The 24739-nt window shown below is 46.9% G+C and overlaps 1 protein-coding gene across 1 annotated transcript in view; it reads left to right on the top strand.

The window, feature by feature from the left end:
* Positions 1-24739, top strand: part of LOC140729281 (chloride channel protein ClC-Kb-like) — a 118203-nt gene that overhangs the window by 10130 nt on the left and 83334 nt on the right. Inside the window, exons 3-7 of the mRNA XM_073048883.1 lie at positions 5188-5316; positions 11831-11970; positions 15756-15833; positions 17861-17939; positions 23306-23431. Of these exons, the coding sequence (XP_072904984.1) occupies positions 5188-5316; positions 11831-11970; positions 15756-15833; positions 17861-17939; positions 23306-23431 (552 nt within the window). The remainder of the gene's footprint in view (positions 1-5187; positions 5317-11830; positions 11971-15755; positions 15834-17860; positions 17940-23305; positions 23432-24739) is intronic.

Genomic DNA, 24739 nt, shown 5'->3' with positions numbered 1-24739 from the left:
AGGAGCTGCTGCATTCTTGTTCTTACAGAAATATGGCTCGAGGACGACATCAATCTACAGGCCATGACAGTAAGGGACTTGTGCTACTGTTATTTTGTGACTGTAACTATGCAGTGTGTGCGACTCCAGGAACCCAGTTTTGCACCTTAGTCCCCGAGGAATGAGCTTTCATTTACAGTGCTGTGCAGAAGTCTTAGGAAGTTATGTATAGACACAAATAGTTAGGGTGTCCGAGACTTTTGCACAGTACTGTAGTAATTTTATGTATTGCACTGTTCTGCTGCCACAAAAAAAGCAAATTTCATGATATATGTGAGTGATGATAAACCTGATTATAATACGGGTCTCGATTGTGGACTGAGAGTGGGAAGGGGGCAGGGAGGGGGGAATCATGGTTGGTAAAAGGGGCAGGGAGAGGGGAGGGAGTGGGAAGCACCAGAGAGACATTCTGTAATGATCAATAAACCAATTGTTTGGAATCAAGTTATCTTGCCTGGTGTCTCAGGGCTGGGTGTACCTGCACCCACAACAATCCCTACCCACCCCCCCCCACCCCTGGCACTTCTCGTCCACCTATCCCACACCCCTTCGTGACACTCCACCCTCACCATTCCCAACATCCTTTGCTCCTGTCAGAGTTACAAACTCACTCTCTGCTCCATATTGACAAACAGTACTGTGCAAAAGTCTTCGACACCCTAGCTATACGATATATATGTGCCTGAGACTTTTGCACAGTACTGTGGCTGCATCCGTGTGTATGGTTGAATGACAATTAAACTTGAGCACGCTGGGTCTGGAGTCACATACAAGCCTGACTGGTGAGAAATCTTCCACAGATACAGTATTCCAACAATCTAGACGGCCATTTTTGATAATTATTTAGTTCCAGAACTTCAGCCCTGTGGTGGGGTTTGATCTCAATCGTGGCAACGCAGTGGCAAAAGTTGGCAGTGCACTGCCTCACAGCTTCAGTAAACCAGGCTCAGTCCGGATTTCTGGTGGGATCAGTGTCCATAAGCACACAGTTAACGTGAACAAAGTGGGCCTTAAGCTCCTGTTTTCTGTGCTGGACACTTCCACAATCAGTCCAATAATGTCTCACCCAGTCAGGCCAGTATGTGACTCCAGATCCATGGAGTTCTAGTTTGTCCTAAAATGGCCTCACAAGCCACTCAGTTCCTGGCCCTTGGAGATGTACAATCAATGTTCAGATCTTAGAAATAATGAATTAATTTTCTTTAAATATTGATTAACACATACAAAATGCTGGAGGTCTAGATTCTTAATCCTGATCCAAGTGTCTCGGCCCAAAAACGTCAACCGTCTATTCCACTCCATAGATGCTGCCTGACCTGCTGAGTTCCTCCAGCACTTTGTGTGCACTTCTCTGAATTTCCAGTATCTGCTCAGTGCTTTGTACAGTTTATACAAAATTACCGTATCCACAAATGGCAGGGTTTCCATTTCTGGTTTTGCTGTCATAATTGTAAAATCTGATTGGCAGATGTTGGCTACTTCCTGTGGAAGGTCCAGGTTGCATTTTGGGAAGTGAGGAAAAATGGTGTCAGAGGATCAGTGCCGATGGTGTGATGTCATTGTACACATGCCCAGTACTTCCAGGACTCCGATATAATATTTGTCCTAAATGGAAGTTTGGGAGGCAGGGTGTAGATACATCTCCACAAAAGAGGGTATCAGACACTCCTTCCCTCCTTGAGCCAGGTGTAGCACCTGCTTAGCCCCCCAATCAGGGTCAGGTGGGTGGTCATATGACATCTGGTGCATATCACAAGTCCTGGTTATGCGACCACTGGCGCCAGGCAGTAATTGCCAATGCCCTGTGACATGGCACATGATGATGACATGGGAGTGGCAAGCCCAGTTTCCCCAAGGTCATGGTTTCACTAGCTAATATTCCCAAACTGGTTTACTCCGAGTAAGACTGAATTGCACATTGCAAAAACAAACATCGGAATGAGAATCAGTTTATTATCACTGACGTGAAGAAGGGTCTCAGCCCAAAACATCGGCTGTTCACTCTTTTAGATAGATGATAGATAGATAGATACTTTATTCATCCCCATGGGGAAATTCAACTTTTTTCCAATGTCCCATACACTTGTTGTAGCAAAACTAATTACATACAATACTTAACTCAGTAACAAAAAAAATATGATATGCATCTAAATCACCGTCTCAAAAAGCAATAATAGCTTTTAAAAAGTTCTTAAGTCCGTAGAAGCCACCTGACCTGCTGAGCATCTTGTGTGCGCTGCTTTGGATTTCCAGCCTCTGCAGATTCTCCCGTGCTCACAATCATGAAATGTGTTGTTCTGTGGCAGCAGGACTGTGCGCGCATAACAAATTATTAAAGTTACAATACAAAAGATATAGAGGATTATCAGAGGATCGGCAAGTTGGTGATCCTAGACTGTTCAGAAATCTGATGGCAGGAGGGAAGCAGCTGTTCCCAAACCATCGTGTGTGGGTCTTCAATCCCCTTACCTCCTCCCTGACGGTAGTAATGAGAAGAGGGCATGTCCCGGATTCCAAGACTCCGTAACGATGGATGCCGCCCTCGAGGCAGTGATGGCGTACATCGTGAAGTTTGTTATGCAGCAGCCGCACATATAATTACACTAAATTACTGTCCGAAGTATAAATGTACGTTTTAGGAAAGTTAATTTAAATAGTGCAAAAAAAAAGGGAAAAAAAAGTCGTGAGGTAGTGTTCATGGGTCCAATGTCCAATGCAGAGGGAAAGAAGCTATTTCTGAATTGCTATGTGTGTGCCTTCAGCCTTCTGTGCCTCCATCCTGATGGTAACAAGGAGAAGATAGCATGACCTGGGTGGTGGGGGTCCTTAATGAGGGATGCGAGCTTCTTGAGGCTATGCCTCTTAAGGATGTCCTCGAGGGTGGAGAGAGTTGTGCCCGTGGTTGAGCTGGCTCAGTCTACAACCTTCAGCAGTCTCTCAGGGTCTCGTGCACTGGCACATCCATAGCATGGCTCTCTAACCCAATTGTGACACATTAACTCTAAACGTACAACGTCTGCTCTAAGATACATTCAGTGTTGCTATCTAATCTACACGGTGGCTAATCTGTCAAGGTCTAATCTTTGGCGTATTAATCATTTGCGACCAGCAGATGAGAGTGGATTTGCACAAGGGTTCACTGTGGTCAGAGGGGACCTCAACCCCTACTCCTCCTACATCAGGATGCTGATTATTGACTACAGCTCAGCATTTAACACCACCATTCCTACAGTTCTGATCAAAAGGCTCCAGAACTTGGGCCTCTACAGATGCATTCCAACTGGCTGCATCACTATCTGGTTTGTGGGGGTGGGGGGGGAAGGTGCTACTGCACAAGATCAAAAGAAGCTGCAGAGAGCTGTAAACTCAATCAGCTCCATCATGGGCACTAGCCTCCATAATATCCAGGATCTTTAAGGAACAATGCCTCAAAAAGGTGGCATCCATCATTAAGGACCCCCACCTGCCAGGACATGCCCTCTTCTCATTGCTGCAATCAGGGAGGAGGTACAGGAGCCTGAAGGCACACACTCAACAGTTCAAGAACAGCTTCTTCCCCTCTGCCATCCAATTTCTGAATGGACACTGAACCCATTAACACTACCTCACTATTTGTGTTGAACATGTGCTTACTTTAGAAATTACCTAGGGTTACCCATAGCCCTCCATTTTTCTAAGCTCCATGTACCTGTCCAGGAGTCTCTTAAAAGACCCTATCATATCCACCTCCACCACCATCGCTGGTAGCCCATTCCACGCACTCACCACTCTCTGTGTAAAAAACGTACCCCTGACGATTCCTCTGTACTTACTTCCAAGCATCTTAAAACTGTGCCCTCTCATGTTAGCCATTTCAGCCCTGGGAAAAGGCCTCTGACCCTCCACACGATCAATGCCTCTCATCATCTTGTACCTCTAAGTAGGCCTCTCGATCCCACTCCACTATTCACTGTACGTCAACACTGCAATTCCACCTACCTTCCACCCCTCGTAACCTTACTGACATCTTCAAAATGAGCCACCCATCATTAAGGACCCCCATCACCCAGGATATGCCCCCTTCTTGCCACCATCAGAAGGTGGCAAACTTAGGCAGCCAGACCACAGGAAGTCGCCTGACCAGCATCGAACATATCTTCAAAAGGCGTTGCCTCGAAAAGGCAGCATCCATCATGAAGGATCCCTATAACCCAGGATATGCCCTCTGCTCATTGCTATCAAAGATAAGGTACAGGAGCCGAAAGACACATTGTTTTAGGAACAGCTTCTTCCCTCTGCCACCAGATTTCTGAATGGACAATGAACCATGAACACTACCTCACTATTTTTGCTCTTTTGCACCAAAGATCATAGGAGAATTAGGCCATTCAGCCCATCAAATCCGCTCTGCCATTCCATCATGGCTGATTTATTTTCTCTCTCAACATCATTCTCCTGCCTTCTCCCTGTGACCTTTGAAGCCCTGACTAATCAAAAATCTGTCAGCCTCCACTGGACTCCGGTTAACTGGACCATCAGTTAATCGGAGCAGCCACTAATTGAGACAGTTCTTAAAGAACTAAATCTAATGGTGAAGATAGCTGGGATCCCCTTTGTTTATTTGGGACACTATGCCACTTACTTGGAACAGGGAACTGTTGCCGGACAGTTTCGAACTAGCATCAGTCACATTGGACAATATTGGGCAAAACGTTTTAAAATAGCATCAGTTGTGTGTGCTCGTGTTGTTATCCATTTGGGCCAATGGATGCCGATCTATCTATCTCCCTCGGATATCCCAGAAGGGATGTGAGAGGTGTTTGTACGGTTTCTGATGTAATATCATCAACCTGAAACATTAACTACTTCACACTCCACAGATTTTATTTCACTTTATTCAGAGATATGGCACGGTAACAGGCTTTCCAGCCCGATTTCATCCATGTGACCAATTAACCTACTAACCCATGCATCTTTGGAATGTGGGAGAAACCCGGAGCACCCGGAGGAAACCCACACAGTCACGGGGAGAACATACAAACTCCTTACAGACTGTGGTGGGATTGAAGCCAGGCCACTGGCATCACACTGACTATGCTACCGTGTCGCCCCGGTATTTCCAATTTGTATCACTGGCTTTCAGTTTACCTCTGATTTTCCTTCCACCAGCCAACCTGTGGGTCTATGACGCCCTGGAAAGATACCGCTACCTGCAGTACTTCTCGTGGGTCCTCTACCACGTCATCCTTTGTATGGTGTCCGCTGGAGTAGCCAAGTACATCTCTCCTCAAGCGGCAGGTACGACCGAACATCTCTCCTACCTGCCCTCTTATCCCTCCCACCTCCCACTATCCTTTCATGGGAAAGACCCTTTGTGTTGTTGGCTGGGGGATGTGGGGTTGTTCTCATTCATCCTGTCACTTCAGTCCACTGCTCCTGTCACAACTATTGTTTGTAAAGAAGTTTTCTGTCAGTTAGTATGTGGACTGTATTTCCTGAATGGCACCACTTCACCTGCCAGTCAACTGGGGTGATATACTGTATCCGGTGCTCCCGATGTGGCCATTTATACATTGGGGAGACCCGCCGCAGACTGGGAGACCATTTCGCCGAACACCGGCGCTCGGTCCTCCAGCAGTGGCGGGATCTCCCTGTGGCCACACACTTCAATTCCACAGACTACTCCCACTCCGACATGTCTGCTCATGGCCTCCTCTACCGTCAAGATGAGGCCACACGCAGGTCAATGGAGCAATACCTTATCTCCCGCCTAGGTAGCCTCCTACCGGCATGAACATTCAACTCACAGACCTCCATTGATACCCCTGCCCCCCCTTACCTCCATCCCTATCTATAATTTTAGTCTGGTTCTCTTTCTCTCTCTTTTCCCCCCTCACTACAATCTCCCCCCCAGCCCTACCTTTCTTTCTCTTTTATTTCCCATAATTCTCCACCTTCCCCCCTAGCCCATTTCCCTTCAGCCTATCACTTCCCAGCTCTCTACTTCATCCCTCCCCCCACTTCTTATCTCCCCTCGACCATCCCATGTTACTTCACTCCTGATGAAGGGTTTCGGCCTGAAACGTCGTCACTACCTCCTCCCATAGATGCTGTCTGGCCTGCTGAGTTCTGCCAGCATTTTGTGTTTTTATTTATTTCCAGCATCTGCAGATTCACTCGTGTTCCTGAATGGTCTGTGTTGTCTTTAGATTGTTTACCTGTTATGTCCAGTTGTTTGTCTTTGCACCAGCTCTGGGTTTTCACTGTGTCTTGCAGGTGTCTCATTTGTGATCATGGGGTGGTTAAGCTCTTTGTATTTATCACTTTTATTCGATTGTTTGATTTAATTAGTATGGGATTGCCATGTCCTGAATTCTTACTTGCTGCAGGGTGTATTTCAGAGAGGGCATGCTATCCTCTCTTTGTGAAACTGAGTTTCTGTGTATCAGAAGTGATTTCAGTTCAAGATCCTGTATAGTTTACTTAGCTCTTTAGTTTTTCTAGGTAATTTTCTGAAATAAATCTTTAGTTTAATTTTAATTGCCAAAGTCTCCTGGATTCCTGCACTCCAGTTTGCTAGTGAACCTAACGGCTCCCCTATTGTTCTCAGAATCAAACAATCAGAATTGGGTTTAACATAGAATCATAGAGAAATACAGCATGGAAACAGGCCCTTCAGCCCATCTAGTCCATGCTCAAACCATTTAGACTGCCTACTCCCATCAACCTGCACTAGGACCATGGCCTTCCATACCCTCCCATCCAAACCTCAAACGTTGAAATTGAGCTTGCATACACTGGCAACTCGTTCCACTCTCACGACCCTCTGAGTGAAGAAGTTGCCCCTCAAGTTCCCCTTAAGCTTCTCACCTTTCACCCTTGAATCATGACCTCTGGTTGTAATCCCACCAAACCTCAGTGGAAAAGGCCCGATTGCATTTACTCCATCTATACCCCTCAGTTTTGTATACCTCTATCAAATCTCCCCTCAATCTTCTATATTCTAAAGAATACAGTGCAACTTATTCAAACTTTGTGTATAAGTCAGGTCCTCCGTGACCCACAACATCCTTGTAAATTTTCCTTCTACTCTTTCAAACTTATTTACATCTTTCCTGCAGGTAGGTGACCAAGACTTCACACATTACTCCAAATTAGGCCTCACCAATGTCTTATACAACTTCAACACAACATCCCATCTCCTGTACTCATACTTTGAGTTACGGAGGCTAATGTGCCAAAAGCTTTCTTTATGACTCTATTCACCTGTGACACCACTTTCAATGAATTATGGTCCTGCGTTCCCAGATTCCTTTGTTGTACCACACGCCTCAGTGCTCTACCATTTTCTGTGCAAGGCCTACCCTGGTTGGTCCTACTGATGTGAAAACCTCACAGATCAAAGGTACATTTATAACCATATAACAATTGCAACACAGAAACAGGCCATCTCGGCCCTTCTAGTCCGTGCCGAATGCTTACTCTTACCTAGTCCCACCGACCTGCACTCAGCCCATAACCCTCGATAATGTCAGAGAAATGTATACAATATACATCCTGAAATGCTTTTTCTTTGCAAACATCCACGTAAACAGAGGAGCGCCTCCAAAGAATGAACGACAGTTAAATGTTAGAACCCCGAAGTCCCCCCCCCCCAGCTCTCCTCCCTCCCGCGCGTAAGCAACAGCAAGCAACAATCCCCCCTCCCCCCACCGGCAAAAAAAAGCATCGGCACCCACCACCGAGCACTCAGGAGTGAGCAAGGCAACAGCAAAGACACAAATTTGCAGTACTCTAAAGACTACTTGTTCACCCGGTATTCAACCTCCCTCTCTCCCCCTAGAGGGGAGACATAAGAAAGAACTCACGGGTTTACAATGTTAAAAGTCCATTGCGTTGCTTTTTCTGAGCTCTGCACCCAAAGATCTCTGGTGTCTGGGCACACAGCCTTAGATCTTCCATCTCCCACGACACACTGGTCTTCTGCTCGGACACCGACCTCCGATACCCCCGTCTCCAGAGACATGAAAACTCAGTCCTCCGAGGGTGAGCGAAGCTCTTAGGCCAAGCCCTTGGCGTGCAGAACCACGGCCATTCGCAAAACCCCGAGAATGGGTCCCATTCCCGCAAAGAACCGTAGTCAGTGTGTAACTCCAGGTCAGGGTCTTCAAAAGAGCCCCGAGAGGGAAAAATAGAGATATTAAAGATGAAAATAGAGCTGTTTCCAAAGCTCAAAGGGCCAGAAGGGCCTATTCTCAATAAGTAAAGCAATAACAGAATGCAGAATAAAGTGTTAGATTTACACAGAAAGTGCAGTTCAGGCAGACAAAAAGGTGCAAGAGATATGATGAGGTGGATCCCGGGTCTCTGGGCACACAGCCTTAGATCTTCCATCTCCCACAACTCACCGGTCTTCTGCTCGGACACCGACCTCCGATACCCCCGTCTCCAGAGACACGAAAACTCAGTCCTCCGAAGGTGAGCGGAGCGCTTAGGCCGAGCCCTTGGCGTGCCGAGCAACGGCCAGTTGTGAAACTCCGAGAGTGGCGTCCATTATTGAGGACCCTCGTCATCCAGGGCGTGCCCTCTTCTCATTGTTGCCATCAGGAAGGAGGTACAGAATCCTGAAGGCACACACTCAGAGATTCAGAACAGCTTCAACCACCTGCCATCAGATTTCTAAATGCACATTGAACCCATAAAGACTACCCCACTTTTTTCTGTTTTTGTACTATTTCTAAAATAACCAATATGCATATACATACACTGCATTTGATTGATTTATATTTTCTATATTTATCATGTATTGCAGCCACACAACAAATTTCATGACGTATACCAGTGATTCTGATTAAGGTACAATTGCCACTGCTGTCTGTAAGGAGTTCATACATTTGTTCTGTGACCACTTGGGTTTCCTGCAGGTGCCTCAGTTTCCTTCCACGCTCCAAAGACTTACAAGTTAGGGTTAGTATGCTATACTGGCACTGGAAACTTGAAGACCCTTGCAGACTGCCCCCAGCACATTTTCGAAATGCGTCGACAAATAAAGCTAGTCTTTATTGAAACTTGCCACTCTCCACATGCTGATGTGGACCCCACAGGTCAGTTTCAAGTGGCACTTAAAGCACAATTGCACGGTGATCCTGGAGTCGGATATGGTGGAGGGTGGATAGCAGAGTCGATTTCCCTCCCTCGATGACATCAGTGAATTCAATCTTTTTTTAAACTGGCAAGCTGCTATCTCATAAGCACCATCACTAACTTCGCCACACACCGATTGCTGGAGGATCTCAACAGGTCAGGCAGCATCGACGCAAATGAATAGATGGTCGACCATTTTGGGCCAAGACCCTTCTTCCGGACTGAAAAGGGGGAAGATGGCAGAATAAAAAGGTGGGGGAGGGGATGGGGTCTAGCTGGAAGGTGATGGCTGAAGCCAGTTGGGTGGGAAAGGTCAAGGCTGAAGGAACCTGATAGGAGAGTGGACCATAGGAGAAAGAAGGAGCGGGGGGACCCAGGGGGAAGTAATAGACAGGTGAGAAGAGGTAAAAGGTCAGAGTGGGGAATAGAGGAGTGGAGGGAGGGGAATGAGAGAATACTTTTTAACCAGAAGGATAATTCGATGTTTATGCCATCAAGTTGGAAGCTACTAATTAGGGGCAGGTCGCCTGGGACTATTGGATGTGTGTGTTTGAGCTGGAAAGAGAAGAGGAAAGATTCACAGGGACGTTAACAGGAGAGAGGAGGACCTGAGCTACAAGGAGAGACAGAACAGGCTGAGATTTTTTCCTCTGGAGTGTAGGAGGCTGAGGGTGACCTCCAAAACTTCCTTTAACATGAAGGTCATAGATTGGGTGAATATCCTGTCTTTTTCCCAGGAAAAGGGAATCTAAAATTAAAGGATGCCGGTTTAAGGTGAGAGTGGAAAGTTGTTTTGTTTTTAAAAAGGGAACTTGGGTGGCAACTTTTTCCACAGAGGGTGGTGGGTACAGTACTGTGCAAAAGGATATGCACATAATATAGATAAGGTTGCCAAGTACTGTACTGGTCAATGCAGAGTGGAGGGAGAGTTTGTAAATTTGGTGAGGGCAAAGGATACTGGGAATGGCGAGCGTGGAGCATGGTGGCGGGTGGTGTGGGACAGATGACTGAAGGAGTGCCAGGGACAGGCAGACTGCAGACACACCCAGCCCCGAGACACCAAGCAAGGTCATTTGATTTCCAAACAATTACATTGTTCATTACAGACAGATGTAATATACAGATTGTTCATACAGATCATTACAGACTGTCTCACTGATTCTTCCCGCTCCCTCCCCTCTCCCTTCCCCTTTTCCCAACCATGATTCCCCTCTCCCTGCCCCCTTCCCACTCTCAGTCCACAACAGAGACCCAGATCAGAATCAAGGTTCATCATCACTCACAACTGTCATGAAATTTGCTTTTGTGGCAGCAGTACAATGCAATACATAAAATTACTACAATACTGTGCGAATGTCTAGGGTATCCTCGCTATACATGTGCCCAAGGCATTTGCACAGTACTGTATATGGAACAAGCTGCCAGAGGACGTGGTTAAAGCAGGTGCTGTTAGAATGTTTAAAAGACATTGACAGTAGTTAGCTATATGGATAGGGTATAGAGTCTATACCTTATCCATATAGGATATGGGTCTAAGGTGAGCAAATGGATTTAGTATGGACAAACATCATAGATTGCATCAGGCTCCACCCCCTCCCAGTGTACTGCCCCCCCCCCACACTATACAGGGCTGCCTCCTAACCTCACCTCCCACATTGCGGCACTCCCTCATGCCTCTCCCACTGTGCGGTGCTCCATCCTCAACACAGATCTCTCCCCCCACAGTGTAGTATTCCCTCCTCGCCACTGCGCCCACAGTCTAGCGCTTCCTAGCCATGCACCCCCCCCCCCACCCCCCGGGCACAACACTCCCTCCTCACTGCCCCTCTGAGTGAAACACCTTCTCATCATCGCCCATTCCACAGCATGGTGGTCCCTCACTAACCCTCCTATAGTGCGGAGTTCCCGCCTTACCACCCCACCCACAGTAAAGTGCTGCCTCCTCACACCGTGTGGCACTCCCTCGCCAGCACCCTAAAGTTCTTTCTTTTTCAATATTTTTATGAATTTCTTACATAAAAGAATACAGAGTACAGTAAGATATATAACACATATCGATTACGATATATTGAAATCACAGATGAAGTGTAATTACCCCATATCATATAAATTAAATTTAAACATAAAATTGAAAAGAAATAATTTTATTATACAAAAAATCTAAACCCATTACCAGAAAAAAAAACAGCTGTTTGGTTAAAAGAAGAAAAGGAAAAAATCCTTAACATATAGTAAAACATATTATTAGCCAACATCTGTGCATAATAGCAAATCAAAGATTTTGAAAGTAATTCAGAAAAGGTCCCCACAATGTTAAAAAGTCTTGTCTGGGTTCAGAAATTGAACAGCGCATCTTCTCTAAATTTAAGCGAGGCATAACATCATGAGTATGATTAGGCGGAGTGGCATCCTTCCATTTAAGCAACAATGCCCTCCTGGTTATAAGAGAAATAAAAGTCAAAATATGCAAATCGTGTGTCTCCAAAATAATATCATTTCCTCCAACAATACCAAATAAGGCAACCCTAAAGTTCTAAGCTCGCATTTCTCAGGGACCGGGGCAAGGGAGCGTTTCACTCATTGCATTGTCCCTCACCGGTCTGTCGTGTGCATCAGGTGACAGCACTTTTATTTACGTCCCCCCCCGCCCCCCACCGCCCCTGCCCAGGCTCTGGCATTCCCGAGTTGAAGGTTACTCTGCGTGGCGTCGTGCTCGACGAGTTCTTCACCTTCCGAACCTTCGTGGCGAAGCTGATCGGTGTCATCTGCACCCTGGCGGCTGGAAGCACCATTTTCCTGGGAAAGGTGGTAGGTAACATTGGACACAAGGTGAAGGTGGGTGGGGAGGGAGGCAGATTACAGACAGGGTATTCTACCCTATAGTTGCACTAAATACTGAATTTGAGTGAAACAATATGAAATTCTTATACTAAGCATGGCTTTGGGAGGGGCTGTCACGGCTGACTCGGTGACTTCCCTCACACTGCCTAGTGGTGAAGCTTAATGCAATGAGAGTCACACAACATTAAAGTTTTAAAAAACCAACAAGGCTTTACTGAAATCCTTAGCAGGCAAGGTACAAAGCAGAGGGTCCAAAAATCAAATCAGGTTTAATTATTCTTCAAACCATGCATGGATACAGTCAAGACAGCATTTCTCTGGGGCCAAGGTGCATAACATTCATTGAAAATAGCAAGAGAGAGAGAAAAAAATCCTTACACAAGAAAATACATGTATTGTCCAATTCCCTGAGCAACATACAAATTGACAGTACACTCCCAGCAGTCCAACCTGAGAACTCCAGCAGTCGAACACTAGAGGCCAGCACCAACAGAAGAGGCCAGCCCACAGCTCTACACAGACACCACACAGTGCAGCACATCCAGCATCTCAGCTGGACAGGGACAGCAGGAAAGCCTGCAGCTTGAGGCCTAGTCTGTGCTACAAGCAAGGCCACACTGCTGCCTCATCGCCTGTCTTTCCACCAAAGGAGGGAAACAGGCCTGCAGCATCTTACATTATCAACATTCAACAGGGTCTTGCAATCGCAAGAAGCGTCCAAGGCAGTCACAGCTACACTGCTTTCACACACCAACTTCAAAGCCTTCGAGTCTCCAGCCAGGCCAGCTCCTCTGAATGCTCTCCATCCCAACCACCAACCTCTCCAGCTCCTTCAACACCCCAGCCAGCTGCTCAAAACAACAAGCAGATCACTGATGCAGTAGACCTGCTGTAGCCATGGCTCTTGGAGTACAGAACAGTCTTAAAATCATAAAACATATTTAAAAAAGCAAAGAGGCCACTAAGTTCAAATGCACCCCCCCCCACCACCTTACCAGAAAACCCATAAGCAAAGTCAAAATCAAAAAAATATATGGCTAGAGTTTCAGAAACTAGAGATCTCTACAACCATCTCTTATAAACAATGACTCCAAAACTGATCAAAGAAACAAGGGACAAGAAGCTTATATAGGGCTACAAACAGGTTACAGGTAACAATGAATAATAATATCCCTACAGGCAGGTGAGCGGGAAGGGTTGGCCTTGTCATCTCTGCCTCCTTCTGGTGGCCAGTTCAAGGTGTGACAGGGGCAGGTTGTGCCTCCCAAGCTGGAGTATTTCAAGGTGGTGACAAACCAAATTGATGAAGGTAGAGCGGTAACTGTGGTGTATGTAGACTTCAGTAAAGTGCCTGACAAGGCTCCCTAGCGATGGCTCATCGAGAAACTCAGAGGCATGGGACGCACAGAGCTTGGCTACATGCATTCATAGCACAGTGCAATGCTTTACAGTGCCAGCAACCCAGGTTCAATTCCCGCCACTGCTTGTAAGGAGTTTGTATGTTCTCCCCATGACAGTGTGGGTTTCTTCCGGGTGCTCCGGTTTCCTCCTACAGGCCAAAGACCTGGTAGGTTAATAGGTCACTATAAATTGTCCCTGGATTAGGCTAGGATTAAACTGGGGTATTGTTGGGTGGCATGGCTTGAAGGGCCAGAGAGGCCTATTTCACACTGTATGTCAATAAAACATAAATTGGCTTGCCCATAGAAAGGAGAGAACGGCTGTAGGTGGAGTGAATTCTGCCTGGCATTCCTGTTCTGGAACCACTGCTCTTTGTGATTTTTCTAAATGACTTGGATGAGGAAGTTTTGGGGAGGGTTATTACATTTATAGATGGCACGAGGGATGGTGGTGCTTTGGACAGTGTAGAAGATCGCCATCTGTTACAACGGACTATGGATAGGATGCAGAGCTGGGTGGAGGAACGGCAGGCGGAGCAAAATCCAGGAAAGCGTGAAAAAGTGACTCACTTTGGAAGATCACACTTGAAGGTGGAGCACAAGGTTAATGACAGGATTCTTAGCAGGTGGAGGGACAGAGGGATCTCAGTGTCAAAGGCCACAGATCCCTCAAAGATGCTGCGCAAGTTCAGAGTTGGCCTTCATTAGTCAGGGGATCGAGTTCAAGAATCTTGAGATAATGTTGTAGCTCTATAAAACTCTGGCTAGATTAGAGTATTTGGTTTATTTCTAGTCACCTGATTATAGAAAGAATGTGGAAGCTTTAGAGAGGGTGCAGAGGAGATTTGCCGGGGTGCTGCCTGGATTAAAGAGCATGTCTTATGAGGAAAGGTTGAGCAAACTAGAGCTTTTCTCTTTGTAGCAAAGGAGGATAAGGGGTGACATGATAGAGGTGTATAAGATTACAAAAGGCGTGGATAGAGTGGACAGCCAGGGACTTTATCCCGGGTTGGAAATGGCTGATATATCATCATCATCAGTATATGCCACATCGTTATAACATTGGAGATCCTGGCTTTCTGTCTGTCTTCACTCTGTCTGCTGAGCAAGTGATCATTGTCTGTGGAGAAATCCCTTTCATGCTGTTGCTCTATCCATGACCATGATTGTTCTTGGCAAGAAGTGCTTTGCCATTGCCTTCTCTAGGCAGGGCCTTTACAAGACTGGTGGCCCCAGCCATTATCAATACTCTTCAGAGATTGTCTGCCTGGTGTCAGTGGTCACATAACCAGGACTTGTGATCTGCACCGCCTGCTCGTACAACCATCCACCACCTGCTCCCGTGGCTTCACGTGATCCTGATCAGGGCTGGGGGAGTGTTAAGCAGGTGCTACACCTTGTCCAAGGGCGACCTGCAGGCTAGTGGAGGGAAGGAGTGCCTTACACCTCCTTTGGTAGAGACATATCTCCACCCTGCCACCCAGGCTAATACAAGGGGGGATCATTTTAAGGGAGGAAAATACTTGGGGGGGAGGTGTCAGAGATAGTTTTTTTTACACAGAGACTCAGAGAGTGGGTGCCCAGTGGTAGAGGCTGATGCAAAGGAAACTTTTAAGAGATTTTCCTCCAAGAGGACCACAAGCTTGTAGGGTTTGAAGGTTTGCGTGCCTCAATGACCTGGAGAGCTATGCTGGCTGCAGTCAGGGCCTTGTGCTTTAGCTCTTGGTAAAGTCACCCATGCCAAACAGGTCAAAGGGTAGAGGCCAGACTAAGAGTGGTCCTCCAGATTCAGGGGTTCGGCTCAGGGCAAACAACTCTGACTGGTCAAAAAACAATTGTTATGGAAACAGCAGTGAAGAATCATTCTACATAAACAAAGATGGAGGAGTGAAGAATCATTCTACATAAACAAAGATGGAGGACCTCCACTGCTGCCCTAAATGCCATCGTTAACAGGCAGTGAGTATGTAAGTAAGAGAGACTTAGATAGGCACATGGCTGACTGAAAAAATGGCAGATCATGGGCTGTATGGGAGGGAAAGATTAGATTGATCTTGGACTAGGTTAAAAGGTTGGCACAACATTATAAGCCAAAGGCCCTGTACTGTGCTGTACTCTATGACTCTAACACCAAGTTGCCACTGTATCTCAGTACATTGTTGTTCATTTTTGCTCTCTCCGTAGCATTTTGACTGTTTTCTACGAGGCCAGGTTGCTAGGGCGAGGCTCAACCCAGCACACATGGAGAGTGAGCAAGGAGCCAGCCGGATTGCCTCACTACAAATGGCAGTGATAAACTAACTTACCAACTTTCAACATCTCCTTGACAGACTTTCTTGTTGTTATTTGCAGGGCCCTTTCGTTCACATGGCGACCATCCTGGCCACGTTACTGGGAAAAGTCATGGTGAAGTTTGCGGGTACCAAAGAGGTAATCCTGAGATTTATGTGTCGTGTTGGATAAGGAAAGGAACCCCCATTTAGACTGGGAAACAGAAGCTCAAATGTATTTATTTATCCCTCCTCGGGATGCGGGTGCCAGCACTTATTGTCCATCCTCTCTTACCCCTGAGTTGGTGATGATCACGTTGTTGTGTGCTTGGAGTCACAGACTGAGTAAAGATGATGCGTGACCCTCAAGGAAGGACAATAATTGTGTGGATACTTACTACAGGAGGTTTTTTCTCATAAACTCCCTATTTATTTATTTATGTACCAAAGCGAGATTTGAACTTGATTTTGTGGAACTGAAGTTAGTTAATCTTAGTCTAGTAATTTAACCAGTGTGCCCTCTGATTTCAGTACAACCCTCCCCCCATGACTTTATTCCCTAGAACATTGGGGGGGTGACCTGATAGACATATAGAAGACCTTGAAGACATAGACCGGGCAAAAAGACAGGCACATAGTCTTTTTCCTGAGGATTGGCTGCTAATCGCAAGAAAGCATAGGTTTAAGATCAGAGACGAGAGATTTACAAATGTGTTCACTTGGCTAGATGACATGAAGAGTGGTGCATATTTGGAATGAGCTGCCAGAAATAGTGGTTGAATCGGGTACATTTGTCACGGTATGCACTAGCAATGACTGATCGGCAGACTCCCATGTACAGACAGAAGCAGAGGAATTCCAACCGAACATCAATGACTTGACTGAGTGACACCGCAAGACATATCATTCTCAAAGCAAGGACCTCACAATAAGTGCACATCAAGTGTCCATTTTAAGTAATCACCAGCCAAAATAAACTTGACAAAATTAAACAGAAAGCAGGGCTTAACGACTCTAGTTAAAGTCACCAATTAACAAATACAGGTGCTCAAGAAACCTCGGAGTCCATGCTCTATCATTAGCCGCACAGTGCTGAACGGCTGATGACAGTGCCTCCTTCCCTAAAGTCAGCACCTGACGGCCCAGGGGAACCTGATGCTCTCGGGGCAGGGCTAGTAAACTTGAGACAGAGCTGATGTCCACAAGACAGGGCTGATAAACTTGAGACAGTGCTGGTAAACTCGGGAACATTGAATATAACTCAGGAAAAAGTCTTGAACGTAGACTGGTAAAGCTCAGAACATACACATTTGTTTTGTCTCCCCTCTCGCTGTGAAACGGGGACACCTCTTTTTCCCTTATCAGGGAGAGAGAAAGCCTGTGGTATGTCAAATTATTGGGTGAACGAGTAGTCTTGGGGTACTGCAAGTCCGTGTTTTATTGTGTGTGTGTGTGTGTGTGTGTGTGTGTGTGTGTGTGTGTGTGTGTGTGTGTGTGTGTGTGTGTGTGAGTGTGTGTGTGTGTGTGTGTGTGTGTGTGTGTGTCTGTGTGTGTGTGTGAGTGTGTGTGTGTGTGTGTGTGTGTGTCTGTGTGTGTGTGTGAGTGTGTGTGTGTGTGTGTGTGTGTGTGTGTGAGTGTGTGTGTGTGTGTGTGTGTGTGTGTGTGTGAGTGTGTGTGTGTGTGTGTGTGAGTGTGTGTGTGTGTGTGTGTGTGTGTGTGTGAGTGTGTGTGTGAGTGTGTGTGAGTGTGTGTGTGTGTGTGAGTGTGTGTGTGTGTGTGTGTGTGTGTGTGTGAGTGTGTGTGTGTGTGTGTGTGTGTGTGTGTGTGTGTGTGTGTGTGAGTGTGTGTGTGTGTGTGTGTGTGTGTGAGTGTGTGTGTGTGTGTGTGTGTGTCTGTGTGTGTGTGTGAGACTAAGAGTTTTGCACAGTACTCTCTGGATGTCAGACAAACCAAAGCCTTCCACTGTATCTCAGTACATGTGACAATAATAAACCAATCTCAATTAGAGTAGACAGACAAACCCACCTGGTCATAAAACAAACATGCAAACTCCCCATAGGAAGTAGCGGAGGTCAGGATCGAATCCAAAGTTCTCACGTAGCAGCTCTATCAACGGTGCTGCTGTGCCGCTTCTCCACACGTGTCGATGGCTGGCTTACAACTCCCTCGCCCTGTGTGTTTTCACAGAATAAAGGACGCAAGTATGAAATGCTGATCGCCGGTGCTGCAGTGGGTGTGGCTTGCTGCTTTGTGGCACCTGTTGGAGGTGAGAGACTTCCTTCTTGTCCAAGACAATAGGTATCTTTAAAAAGCTCTATATAAACTAAGGGGGGGTCACATTCCTCTCTTGGAAACTGAGATGGTGGGAAGAGTTAGCCTGGGATCACAGATGCACAAAATAAATAATTCACCCTTGTTACGTTCCCCAGTAACCGGGTAGTTTTCCAGCAAAGATAGATGGGTCCACCGTAGCCTGATGCTACTATTTTCAAACATTTTTATTTATAAAGGGGCACAAACGTATGGTTAATACAAAACATTCAGATCATATACGTCGTCACAACTCAATCTAAAGCACAGGTATAGTAATAATCAATCAGAAATAAGCTCTATCGTTGTCTAGGGGTAATGTAGATATATATTGTTTACTGGATATTTAAAAGTCTTTTTGCGGTCACTGCAGTTCCACCCGCTGCCGTTGTCGTGGTGTCGCGTTGGTGCACTTTTGTTAGACAGAGAGAGAGAGGGGGGATGAAAGAGTTACCCGACAGGTTTTCCAACCTGGAGGAGTTCGGTTTGTCGGAGCCTCGTTGGGGGAATGAACGCTCATCTGTGGCCTCCCCTGTAGCTAAGCCGTTCTTCCATTGTGGGGTCGCCAATCCCAGGCAAGGAAAAGACGCACACGAACCCCACCACCGGCTGTCGCTATCAAAACGCTGTCACAGGATCTCAAGCGCGTCTTCTGGTGCATCTGGCGCCCCGCCTCGGCAGCCCACCTTTTATCTGGACTGGCAGGGTTGTAGATGTCCATCAGGGTGGGGGGGCGAGGCAATCCTTCCCCCATCACCCATCTCACATTGCCCTGAGATTTTGCACGTAGGCCAGTTCCTTATCCCACAAAGGTGTCTCCCAAGACAATGGCTATGTCCGAGGCTTTTGTCTTGTTGAGCGACCAGCCCACATTCCAAACCGTAAGGCTCTCTCTCTCTCTTGCGATTCTCACAAAGGAGGGGGCTGAGGTCATGACACCTCCCCTCTTAAAAGTTTTTTACCAGCGGTTAAAAACAAGTTGGTACAGGATTTTATAGGATTTTTTTTCTCTAACACAATACACAAGCTCCTCTCTTCACAGAGTACTACCGTTATACATTCAAGTCAGTATCTAAACAGGTAACAATTACAGTGTCCCTTTCTTTAATATCTTAACATCGCGTACCGTACTAAAGTCTTGTAGCATCAAACTTCAGCTTAATAACCACCTATTTATTTATTTTCTTCAGCAACAAAACTAAGGAGGTGTGATCTTAGCTTAGGTGCATCTACAAAAGCTTATACAAATACTAATCGTTTCGGTCGTGTTATTTCACCGGCAGGTCTCCAAAGGGGTTGTCTTTATTAGTCACAGGCTTTGGCGCAAACCCGTACAACCGGCGTTGCTGTTTAAAAATGGCATTTTCTATTAACCATCGCCTCTTTTCTGGAGAGTCCCCCCGTGGGGAACTTGAGTAATTTGGCGAGGTACTCTCCCGCCTTTCCTTTCCACGAGGGTTATTCTGTTAACTCCGTGTCCCCAACCTAGTCCATCATGGGAATTTCCACCCAATTCTTTAATGCTACACAGGTAGTTAACCCTTTTGTCAAGACCATGCAGGCTGATGTGTTTCAGTTCGAACCTTTTTCTCCGGCCGCATTTAAATTTTGGCTTCCTCACAGCGCTTTCTTGAATAACAATAGCGTGTGAGGCCCCTTTACATTCCAAATCAACCTGCAATCGATGCGCAGGCATCAATCTAGACTTTAACTTTTTTTCATTCGATTTGGGAACTACAGATTTACCGTTCTCCTCCACAACAACAGTTATCTCCCCATTCGTAAACTCCACATTAACTCTGAACACCCCCTTCAGCACAACCATCTGGGAACTCACACTTCCCAAGGTTAACCCCTTTTTTTCCGAACCAAGTCTATCTGCTCCAAAAGGACAACCGTCTCGTCCAGCTGAGTCAAATACCTCAGACTTTTTCTGAGCTCTGTGACTAGGTTCAGGACCACGTGCATCCCCATCTTGGACACACTCAAATGGGGCATTGGCCTCTTCCAGGCTTTCAATACCCGCACCTTTTTCAAATTCTAAATTCCCCTGATCCTCCCAGTTACTCTCTGGGCAACTCACTTCCGGAGTAAACTCAACCCCGCGGGCTGAAGCAACCCCATCTGCCAACCCAGCAGACTTCTTCAAGGTAATGGCATCCTTTTCATCTAGGACTGCCCTCATTTCATTATCAGGAACACCTTTAGAATTTTCAACTTCTTGAAACAGTCCTGCCAAACCAGACAGATCATCCATGTCCAACCCTGGACCTTTTAACAGCTTTATCTGTTTCTCATCTTTATTTCCTACCTCTAGGACCTTTTTCTTCGCTAAGGGCAGCTCTACCTTCCCTCCCTTACCCTCTTTTACGTTACTATTCCTCGTTTTACCACCCTCGAAACCCTCGTGGCAGAGGGTCGGTAAAGACGTCTCGGCCAAATCAAAACTGGCCAATTTTAAACTGCTCCCGTTCTCAGCTGCCGCTCTCGACAGGCTGCGAGTGACTGCGCATGCGGGATAGCTCGGGGACTCTATGGGCGGGGCCTCAACACGCACCGGTCGGTGGGTCATAGTCATGGCCGACCAAACTTTTCCTCCTGCTAAATCGTTCCCAAGGAGGACATCCACGTCAGTTCTCGGGAATTCTGATGGCACCCCCATTTCAACTGATCCATACACCAGCTCACAATCCAAAATGACCCTACGCAAAGACACCCTTTCTGTCCCTTTTCCTATTCCTCTCAGGGCTACCTCGCCCGTCGGAGGTCCGAATTGTAATACGTTACGGCTAATTAATGATAGCTCCGGCCCCGTGTCTCTCCAAATCCGTACGGGAATTGGCGGGTCCCCCTTCCTCACAGACACGGTTCCATGTGACATATAAATCTCCGACCCCTCGCACTCTCTGCTCCCCTGGGACCCTCTTGCCGATTTTCTGATTACCACTGCACACCCGATAGGGATCGCTGCTTTCCCTCTCTCTGGCTCCTTTCTCGGAGCAAAGCATTTAGATGCAATATGACCCACCTTTCCACAATTAAAACAGGTCAAGCCAGGACCTCTCCTGCCGTCTTGCCTCTCCTCCTCAATTTTACCACTAGCTCCCAGCGGGATCTCCGCCTCAGCCGGCGGACTTTCTCTACCGTTCCCACGGTCTCTCTGGTAACTTTTTGGCAAGGAAAACTTTGTCTTGTGGGTTAGGGCATATTCATCTGCGAACCTAGCAATTTCTGAGATGGACTGATTCGTCCTCTCATTCAAATGCATCTGGATCTCTTCCGGAACACAACCTTTAAATTCCTCAATCAAAAATAACTCCCTGATACGCCCATAATTCTCGGCCACCTTTTCCGCGGTGCACCAACGGTCCAAGAGCACACCCTTCTCATGGGCTAGCTCGGTATACGTTTGATTCCATCCTTTGTCTATACGCCTCAGGTACTAACTCGTAACCTCGGAGAATGGCCTCCTTTACTTGATCATAATTCCCTTCCCCTTCTGGGGGCAACGCGGCATATGCCCGCTGTGCTTTCCCTCGTAACACACTTTGTAACAACGCCACCCACTGCTCTCTGGGCCACTTCTGATTCACTGCCACCTTTTCAAAAAGCAAGAAATAACTATCAACATCCGTCTCCTCGAACGGGGGGACCAACCTCAACACCCGACTAACATCAAACCCCTCCTCTCTCTCTTGCCCTTGAGCTCTTCGCTCTTGCTTTCGCCTGTCCAGCTCCAATTCATGGCTCCTTTGTTTCTCTTTCTCTTCTGCTTCTGCTTCTAACTGCTTTAGCTGGAGCTCATGACCCCGTTTCATCTCTAATTCCTTTAGTTTGAACACCTGCTCCCTTTCCTCAGCCTTTTCCTTTTCAGCTCGTTCCTCAGCCTTTTCCTTTTCAGCTCGTTCCTCAGCCTTTTCCTTTTCAGCTGCTTCTAGCTGCTTTACTTTAAGATCATGGTCCAACCTTACTTTCTCCAACTCTACCTGATCTGTCCCACTCGCTAATCTCTTTTCGGGGATATTTTCCAAATCCTCAGCTGCAAACACCTCCTTTTCAATGTAATACTGATTTATGACCCCTCGCACTTCCTGCTTTTTCATTGATGACCTCACCTCTGCGAGGCCTAACCCCTTTGCCAGATTTACCAAGTCTGATTTGGTAGCCATCCCTAGCGCCTCTACAGTCGGGTTTCTCATAAATTCACCCACATCCATCTTTGCTGGTTTCCTGTCTGGCTACCTGCGTAACCAGATTCAAGTTTGGACTTACAGCCCGATTCACTGACCCTCCCCTTTGGTTTCAAATCTGGGACGAGCACCCCACTTGTTACGTTCCCCAGTAACCGGGTAATTTTCCAGCAAAGATAGATGGATCCACCGAAGCCTGATGCTACTATTTTCAAACGTTTTTATTTATAAAGGGGCACAAACGTATGGTTAATACAAAACATTCAGATCATATACGTCGTCACAACTCAATCTAAAGCACAGGTATAGTAATAATCAATCAGAAATAAGCTCTATCGTTGTCTAGGGGTAATGTAGATATATATTGTTTACTGGATATTTAAAAGTCTTTTTGCGGTCACTGCAGTTCCACCACCCGCTGCCGTCGTTGTGGTGTCGCGTTGGTGCACTTTTGTTAGACAGAGAGAGAGAGGGGGGATGAAAGAGTTACCCGACAGGTTTTCCAACCTGGAGGAGTTCGGTTTGGTGGAGCCTCGTTGGGGGAATGAACGCTCATCTGTGGTCTCCCCTGTAGCTAAGCCGTTCTTCCGTTGTGGGGTCGCCAATCCCAGGCAAGGAAAAGACGCACACGAACCCCACCACCGGCTGTCGCTATCAAAACGCTGTCACAGGATCTCAAGCGCGTCTTCTGGTGCATCTCGCGCCCCGCCTCGGCAGCCCACCTTTTATCTGGAATCATTCTCATGAACCTCCTCTGGACCCTTTCCAATGCCAGCACATCCTTTCCTAAATAGGGGCCAAAACTGTTCACAATACTCCAAGTAAGGCCTCACCAGTGCCTTATAAAGCCTCAACGTTACATCCTTGCCTTTATATTCCAGCCCTCTCGGAACAAAGGCTAACGTTGCATTTGCCTTCCTCACCACGGACTCAACCTGCAAATGGACCTTCAGGGAATCCTGCACGAGGACTCCCAAGTCCCATTGCACCTCAGATATTTGTATTTTCTCCCTGTTTAGAAAATGGTTTATGCTTTCATTCCTTTTATTAAAGTGCACCTAACACTGGTGTTCTTCCCAGATTCCCAAGCCTGATCACTCCTTGTTGCTCTTGCCCACCCCGGCCCCCACAGGTGTCCTGTTCAGCGTGGAGACCACAGCCACTCACTTTGCCGTGCGCAATTACTGGCGGGGATTCTTCGCCGCGACATGTGCTGCCCTGATGTTCCGCGTGCTGGCCGTGGTGAACAATGAGCATGGTAAGTATTGACTTGGAAGGGTGGATTGGAGGAGTCTGCCGGCACAGTGATGATGTCACTAGGTCAAGGCTAAAGCCGGATTCATTGTCATATGCATGAGTGCATGTACGGACAAACACAACGAGAACGAGGTGTAACACACACAGACTGGATAACTAATCTTTTGTAATGCACACAACATCCTGGCCAGGCAGCATCTATGGAAAAGAGTAAACAGTCAACGTTCTGTTTACTCTTCATTGGGTCATTTTGTATTGAGTACTGGAATACTTGGGTGGCAGGGTGGAGATATGTCTCTACCAAAGGAGGTGCTTCCCTCTGCTAGCCTGCAGGTCACCCTTGGGCAAGGTGTAGCACCTGCTTAGCCCACCCTTCCCACAATCAGGGTCACGTGAATCCATGGGTGCAGGTGGTGGATGGTCGTATGAGCAGCCGGTACAGATCACAAGTCCTGGTTATGCGACCACTGACGCCAGGCAGACAATCTCTGAAGAGTATTGATAACGGCTGGGGTCACCCGTCTTGTAAAGACACTGCCCAGGAGAAGGCAATGGCAAACCGCTTGCACAATTTGCCAAGAAAAGTCATGGCCATTGAAAGCCCGTGACCACCCTCGACACATGACATGGCACATAATGATGATGATGACTGTAATATTGATTACACTGCCCCACTCTCTCCCCACAGCTCAGTACTATTTTAAATGCTGAAATATCACTCAGTGATTGGCTTTTAGTGCTAAAGCGAAGGATAATGAGTGGCTACGGGGAGAAGGCAGGACAATAAGCTTGAGAAGGAAAGCAGATCGGCCATGATCGAATAGAGGAACAGACTCGATGGGCTGAATGGTTTAATACTGCTCTTACATTGTAAGGTCTAAAATGCTGGAGGAACCCGGCAGATCTGGCAGCATCTATGAAGGGGAATAAACAGTTGACCCTTTGGTTCCAGTTTCCACTATCAAGACTGGAAAGGAAGAGGAAAGAGGTCAGAATAGGAAGATGGAGGGAGGAGAAAAAGTACAAACTGATAGGTGAAACTACGTGAGAAGAGAATTAAGTAACTGAAAGATGATAGGTGGAAAGGGCAAATAGCTGAAGAAGAAGGAATCTGATAGGAGAGGGGAGTGGACCATGGGAGGAAGTGGGGGAGGAGGGGAACCAGAGGGAGACGATGGGTAGGTGAGGAGAAGAGAAGGGTATGAGTAGAGCCAGGATGGAGAGTGGAAAAGGAGAGAAGGGGGAGGGGGAGGGGATGGGGTTCAGGGCCAAAGACGATGAGAAATTTAAATGTACCACCATTGCAAGA

Source organism: Hemitrygon akajei, chromosome 6 (genome assembly GCF_048418815.1).
Source record: "Hemitrygon akajei chromosome 6, sHemAka1.3, whole genome shotgun sequence".
NCBI classification, from domain to species: Eukaryota; Metazoa; Chordata; class Chondrichthyes; order Myliobatiformes; family Dasyatidae; genus Hemitrygon; species Hemitrygon akajei.
This window is presented reverse-complemented; position numbering and strand designations above follow the sequence as displayed.